We start from the raw sequence: 7,653 nt of genomic DNA, 5'->3' as shown, positions 1-7,653 counted from the left end.
AAGTACTTCTGTTAGTTACTTCTTTGCTAAATCACTCATCTTGCAAAATTGACCATTCAGAGATACAAACTATTGCATGTCCCAAATACTCTGGTTAAAAATGTAGGGTGCTCTTCCTTTTAGGCCCTGTATAATATCATCGGACTTTATGGAAAGTTAGACATATCATTTATTCGAATGACAGCCTGCTTACTTGATGCCATTGACAGAAAATAAATAGCTATAAATAAATGTCTAAAGCTAGTGTGACTCTATCCAAAGATTCTGCATAATCCCATTTAGAGTAATGAGGACTATAACGATAATCTTAAGTACACTAATTTTTTAAAAGAAATCTCCTTCATCTTATTCTTATACATGGCATTGATTATATTCTTCCTCCACTGGATTAAGAAGCAGGAAGTCTAGATAAGAATAAAAGCAATCCCTTAGTTACTGGAGTAGCTTAGACCTCTCACAGGTGATATTTGTAGTTCACATCAAGCCTGAGCAAGTATTTGGACTAGTTTTACATGTTGAAACCAAAGGGGAAGCTTAGCAAGGACATTGTTTCTTGCTTTGAAAGAGGCAGGCTAAGATATATGTGTATCATTTTGTTCACACACTGAACTCCCCTCCCTTTTTTTCCTGCTTCTCTCCTGCTTGGAGCTGACTCCTCCTTCCTGCAGCTCTGAGGATCACAGGCTGATTGAAGAACACAGCAGTTCAGATGGAATTCTGCACAAGCTCCCTCTGACTGGCTCACGCTCGCCCTCTCTCTCTCTCTCTTTCTTTCTCTCTACCTTCAAAGCTGAAACCTACCTGACAATCTCCTGCCTTTGAATCCAGCTCTGCAACCAAATGCATCATTTTACTGCTCTTAAAAGTGAACAGAGTTTGATTATCTCAAGCTACAAGCTGCTTTGCTCCGTAAGAAGAACCCCAAAGGATCCAGACATCATTGGTTTTCAATGTACCTGAAGAGTTGGTTTTTTGTTTTTTTTTTTTTTTTTTTTCTTTATTCCCTGAAACTTGACGGTGGGAAGGAGTTTTCGCTTTGTTTTTAGTTGGAATGTTGAAAAGTTGTTTGCTCGGGTTTTTTTTTTTTTTTTTTTTAATGCTTGAAATGGAACCTAATTTTTAAATATAGCTTGAGTCAGATCTAAAGGAGACATGCCTGACCATTTCCTGCAGGACTGACCGGGAGAACATCTAGAGGGGAACTTGGTAGGAGAAATGAAACCTGATTTGCAGCAGCCAGTCTTTCTTTTGAGAAAACTATCAGACTCATTGATAAGAGAAATTAAATATTGACCAAGGACAATGTCTTTATTTCTCAATAACTTATCAACAAATGACTCTAGCCTGTGGAAAGAGAATCATAATTCTACGGACCTTTTAAATCCGCCAGGAACTCTGAATATCTATCTTTTTTGCTTGACATGTCTCCTGACTTTTGCAGCCTTGGTGGGCAGCATTTATTCACTAATTTCACTGCTGAAGATGCAGAACAGAACTGTTGTGTCCATGCTTGTGGCTTCCTGGTCTGTGGATGATCTCATGAGCGTCCTGTCGGTGACCATCTTCATGTTTTTGCAGTGGCCAAACGAGGTCCCCGGTTACTTCCAATTTCTATGCACCACATCTGCCTTATTGTATTTATGCCAGGGCCTCTCTAGCAACTTGAAGGCGACTCTCCTAGTCTCTTACAACTTTTACACGATGCACAGGGCTGTGGGGAGCCAGATAGCCTCCAGAAGATCGGGCCAGGTGCTTGGCGTGGCGCTGACAGTGTGGACAGCCAGTCTGCTGCTCTCGGCGCTCCCGCTGTGCGGCTGGGGCGCCTTCGTGCGCACGCCCTGGGGATGCCTGGTGGACTGCTCCAGTTCCTACGTGCTGCTCCTCTCCACCGTGTACGCTTTGGCCTTCGGACTCCTCGTGGGCCTCTCGGTCCCACTTACATACCGATTGCTGTGTTCTGAGGAGCCGCCGAGACTCCACGCCAACTACCAGGAAATTTCCCGTGGAGCTTCAACTCCTGGAACCCCTCCTACTGCGGGGAGAGTGGTTTCCCTGTCCCCAGAGGATGCTCCCGGCCCGAGTCTGCGGCGCTCTAGGGGATGCTCCCCGAGCTCAGACACCGTGTTTGGACCGGGTGCGCCCGCTGCCGCTGGGGCTGGAGCCTGCAGGCGTGAGAAACGGGGGACTCTCTACGGCACCAGGAGCTTCACCGTGAGCGTAGCGCAGAAGCGCTTCGCTTTGATCCTAGCACTTACAAAAGTCGTCCTTTGGCTGCCCATGATGGTAAAAGTGCAGTTGTTCACAAGGCGCGAGTGTGGGTGCCAGACAGTGTAAATGAGTGTCGGGACCGGTGTCGCTGGTTTGGGGAGTCACCAAGAGACACACAGTGAAGTCCACTTGCAAGTGTCTCTCGCTGGGTTTTAGAGATGCACTTAGATAGAGGAAGGCAGTCCGGGATAGGGCTAGTTGGCCGCAAAACCTTTGCTACTAAATGCTTCTCCTTTCAAAAGTCAGGGGCGTGGAGATCGCTTTCCGTCGCGAGCGACTTAGTTTTCCATATTGGTGGTGGCCAAGGATGTTGTCTTACACAGCAAAACCTGAGAGTATTCAGAAAAGGAGAAAGGGAATTAAAAGGTTTTTTCCCTTCAACCTTCTGTCATCCCTTTCTCGCCGTTCCATTCCCGCCTAGTAAGGACGACGCCCATCCTCAGCAGGGAGGGATAGAGGGGAGGGGAGATCAGTTGTGGAGGGAGAAGACAGGGGACAAAACAGGCTTTTGTTCCTCCTTCTAGGAGGAAGCCGATTAAAAGGTGGCAGAGTGGCGCCCCGCTGTGACGAGCGCGCATGGGCGGAGGTGAGGGTCTAGGGAGGCGACAAAGACCGTTCGGAGAACCAGATGCAGGTTTCCCGAACGCCTGTTTCCCAGCTAGCGTCCTCCACGTTGTAGACTGTGCCTTACTGGTGGAGTCTTGAATAGGCAGCGGGCGCAGACACGGCACTCAAAAGCAGAAACTCCTCCCAATCCTGTGCTGTCTGGCGTAGCGGGGTGCGTCCCGCCGTTCCCAACAGCCCACCACCAAGGACAGGGCGCCAGCTGCGTAGCAGAGCTCCCCTCTCGCTGTCAATCAGGAGAAGGAACTGGAAAGGGAACTGAGGCAGCGTGCGTGGAGAAAAGGCTTGGGAAGTACAAAGTATAATTTTAGGTTAGATCTGAAGTTCTCTTGCCCTTGCAGCTGCACATGGTGGTCCAGAACGTCGTGGGGTTTCAGAGCCTTCCCTTGGAGACATTCAGCTTTCTACTTACCCTGCTGGCCACCACTGTAACCCCAGTGTTTGTCTTGTCCAAACGCTGGACCCACTTGCCCTGTGGCTGCATCATCAACTGCAGGCAGAACGCATACGCAGTGGCATCCGATGGGAAAAAAAGTAAGTCCTCAACACCGCGGTGATTGGCAGCAATACTCCTTCAGTGACTTTCAGAAAAGTAGTCTACTAACAAAGCTGCCTCAGTAGGGAATGGAGAGTCCAAGGATAAATGTAAGTGGTAAATAGTGAGAGGAAATTATGAAACAATCACTACCACAGTTTGGGGGTAGATTTTAAATGAGGCTGGTTTTGAAAAACCCCATGAAGTGCTGTGGCACTGAATAATTATTTTAAGTAGGAAAAAAAAAAAAAAAGGAAAGACTAGAATTCATTTAACACATCATGTCAACAAAGGCACTTAGATGATGTATTCACCGTAGTTCTTAGTCCAGAATAGAAAACAAACTCCTCTCCCAAGTCTAGAATGAGATGCAGCATTGCTGTAACAAGCTTGAATTTGAAAAAGGATAATTAACCCTCTGAAAGGAGTTGAAAACTCATTACACTATAACCCATTATTATGCAATCGAACAGTAAAGAAAGACATTTTTGTTGTTTTACTGCTTGTATTCTTCCAGGGTTTTGGAAAGTTTTCAGAGTAAGGAATCAGTGTGCTTGAAAACAGTTCCAAAACAAATTGCAAGTGTAGGCCTTTCTCTCTCTCTCTCTCTCTCTCTGTCTCACATAGGCACACACACACGCGCGCGCGGGTGCCCTGGACCAAACACAAAAACAAACAAAACCCTCAGTTTAAAAAAAAAAAAAGACACAAGTGACAGTTTGTTACTGTGTGTTCATGTATGAATCTAGCCAAGTTATTTACTTAAAGAAGATTCTGTGTTCTGAAGAGTACACCTAGAATGAGAGTGGAAAGTAGGGTCCATTCCAGAACTCCGTACAGTGTAATTGTTCCCATATTCTAAGACAGGAAAAGTGTTGAGGAGTGAGCTGTATATTTTGACTCTGCCAGGAAGAAAAAGGATATTATTGTATTTTTTCCAGACAGAATATAAGATGTTTTATCACTCAATAAATCTGAGAATGCATTAGTGTATGCTGCATTAACTGTCCTGTTAATTGTCCTTTGCTCAGATCATGCAAGTATATTATTATTTAACAGAGATGAAGGATAAATAAAAACAGTCCATCTCAGGCTATTTTAGGGTTGCAAAATCTAGAGAATAGGATGTTTTATCACTTAATTAATCTGAGAATGCATTAGTGTATGCTGCATTAACTGTCCTATTAATTGTCCTTTGCTCAGATCATGCAAGTATATTATTATTTAACAGAGATGAAGGATAAATAAAAACAGTCCATCTCAGGCTTAGGGTTGCAAAATCTAGAGAATATCAAAGTATACTCTGCAATCCATTAAACAACAAAGTTATTTGATGTAATTAGCCATGAACTGGCCATTTTTCTTATGTCATAATGATGGCATTTAAAATTTAGAATGTCTAGATATTTTTCAAATGACCAGAAAATTTTTTATTGTTAAGAATGTCATTAAGTTTTATTAGTAGTAGATGACAGATGCATTTGTCTTTAAAATAACCTTAGAACTTATAATAATGATGTGTCTCTAAAGATTAATATCCAGAGCAACAGTGACAGGGAAAATTAATAATAAACCCTTATGGGCCACTTATAAAGACATGTAACATAAAGGAAACAATTCACAAGCCTCAAAACTCTAACATTCTAATAAATCTTAGCATTTTGCCACTAAACTAGTAAACCAGCCCAGTTTTGCGACATCTAAAATTGTGAGAGGGATGAGTCTAGTGTCAGTGAAAATGAAAAGTCTTAGTGAATTGGTTGAAGGCAGTCATTTTTAAGAAGTGGGGACCATCCATCTCAGAGCTGAAAACAAAGCAGACAACAGACTTATTCTTGTAAATGACCTATGAAATATTCTACTTTCTGTACTGCACAGACAGAAGAGTCTTATGGCAGGCTAGCAGAATCAACAGTCACACTCATATCACAGGTTTGAAATTAAAAATATGTCTCTTGAGATCAAAATAATATTTTTTTCTAAAATTACCATTGCTTTTATTTGTGTTTATTTTAAAATTCCAAAGAAGGACTTATATGAAGGCTTATAAAAAAAGAAGCATGGCTTCACAAATAAAACATTGTGATAAACTTTAAGATACTTATACTTCAAACGACTCCATTCCCCCCATGATCCAGGCTGTGATATCAGAACTTTCTGATAATAACAGTGATATGTTTCTACTGTCTGAGAAGCCACCATCAATTTTGCTATTGCTAGTATAACACAACAAAATTTTAAAACCCCAAACATAGCACATGCTTAGGTGGACCAGGTGGTTGATCAGCTAGAGTATCTTAATTCTTCGATGGTTCGAGTTTTATGTTTAAACTTTTCGTCCGTAACAAACTAAGATTCCCTCTCTTTATATCCTTTATCAGTCAGCGAACTTCAGAAGCAAGGGAGAGAAAATATATTTTTTTCCTAACATATTTATCATAGGTTAATTTTGAAGATGTAAATATAATTATAAATCTCAACTTCACTAAATGGGAACTGAGAGATGTGCAACCAGAAAATGAATGTGAGCAGTGGAAAAATAATTTGCAGAAATAATAATCTTCTCCTGTTTCCAACAAGAATCTGTACTACTAGTGTCTCAAAGTGTTTTTTTTTTTTCAAATGATTTTAACATAGAGGTCTCAGGCAGTAGACATATTGGTTGGATATAGCTATCAGACCCATTTTGTTTGCCTGACGTGATGTTTTTTAAACAGTTAAATGTCAAATACATTATATAAAAAATAGATTTTTGATCTTTATTTTTTTTGACAAAATGATAGTATCTGGTAAGTGATATTACTCTGAAGAATGATTTTTTTTTACAAGTTGATGTAATTACTCACATCTAAAATTGTAATTGGCAAGATGTGATTAAAAGCAGAAGACTAGAGCTAATTCATGTTTTATCGAGGATTTTGGAAGAATAAAGATTTTGCTTTTAAGAACAAAAAATTATATATTTATTTTTAAGATGTTTAGTATAAATTTCAAAGGATTCTGGACAATATTCTGATGGCTTTTAAGTTTCTTGAAAATTATTAATCAATGAAAGATATCTGACTTTCACAGACAGAAATACAAAATACAAAAAATACAAAAAAAAATACAAAATACAAAATACACAAAGTACAAAAAAAGTTTTTAAAAAATCTCAACTATGTAATTTTTTAGTGATATAAAACTGTAGCACTGTCAAGGCCTTCCTCCTATAAACAAATCAATATTATAAAGATATCACTTTTTTGAAATCATATTTTATTCAGCTAGCATCATCGAGTCAAGGCTAACCTAACAAACCTTTCCTATCACATCAAGCATGATTCCTACAGGTTGCTCCATTTCATTCATTCATTCACTCACTCAATAAATACATATTTATTAGGGAAAACATCACTATGTGTCTAGCACTGTGCCGCATGTTCAATAAGGAACAGAAATTCCCAACCCATGACCCATTCGCTGAATTTGGTTCAAAGAGCTGGTTTTTAACCAATGTTTATAGTTACTTATAACTAGTTTTAATTATGGACCGAAATTTTAAGATCAGGATATTTTATATCAAGTCTATGAACCTGGTTTGTCTGAAAAATTAGGATTCTTGACAACCCAACCCCTAATCTCCCCACAAATGGCTGGAGCTGAGAATCCTGCTTTAGGTGGAGAAAGAGCTTTCCCATTTGTCTTTGTTAATAATTAATGTTAGCTAACTGGCCCCATAGACACTTTTTATTTTCTGCTTTTGGTTCATTTAAAAAAAAATACCCAGTCTTTATCCTCAAAGAACTTAGAAATGATTAGTTTTGACTCTGATTCTCACATTTTCTTCAACATAATTTTGATTATTAACTATATTAATGTATTTTTATAGGGATTCACCCCCTTACAACCAGCCTCTCATCTTACACTGTCAACTTTGTGATATTGTTATAACCTATTATCTCAACTTAAGTATCTCAGGTACATTAGTTACTTCAGGCAGAATTTGCCATTTAAGTGATAAGTCACTAACAAGAAATGTTTCATTGATTATACTGCACAATTACTGTATTTCCTCTGACACAGCACATTGTGTAACTCTGCTTCCATTAACATAATTCTTTCATGGGTCTGATTAGCAATAAAGCAATTTCAAATAAAGGCAAATAACTCCAATTCTGAAAACAGCTAGCTTTAAATTCAGATCATTTTACCTGTAAGTAATCTTCAGTAGCTTTTGTCTGTCA

The 7,653-nt window shown here is 39.7% G+C and overlaps 1 protein-coding gene across 1 annotated transcript; it reads left to right on the top strand.

Annotated features, from left to right (window-relative positions):
- The first annotated feature begins 707 nt into the window (after window positions 1–707).
- On the top strand, window positions 708–3,679 carry GPR149 (G protein-coupled receptor 149). The gene has a single exon (XM_077994166.1). It carries the CDS (start codon window positions 1,303–1,305, stop codon window positions 2,332–2,334), a length of 1,032 nt encoding a protein of 343 aa, XP_077850292.1. The 5' UTR covers window positions 708–1,302; the 3' UTR covers window positions 2,335–3,679.
- Window positions 3,680–7,653: the final 3,974 nt, after the last annotated feature.

The sequence above is a fragment of the Macaca mulatta genome, chromosome 2 (assembly GCF_049350105.2).
Source record: "Macaca mulatta isolate MMU2019108-1 chromosome 2, T2T-MMU8v2.0, whole genome shotgun sequence".
Taxonomy (NCBI): Eukaryota; Metazoa; Chordata; class Mammalia; order Primates; family Cercopithecidae; genus Macaca; species Macaca mulatta.
This window is presented reverse-complemented; position numbering and strand designations above follow the sequence as displayed.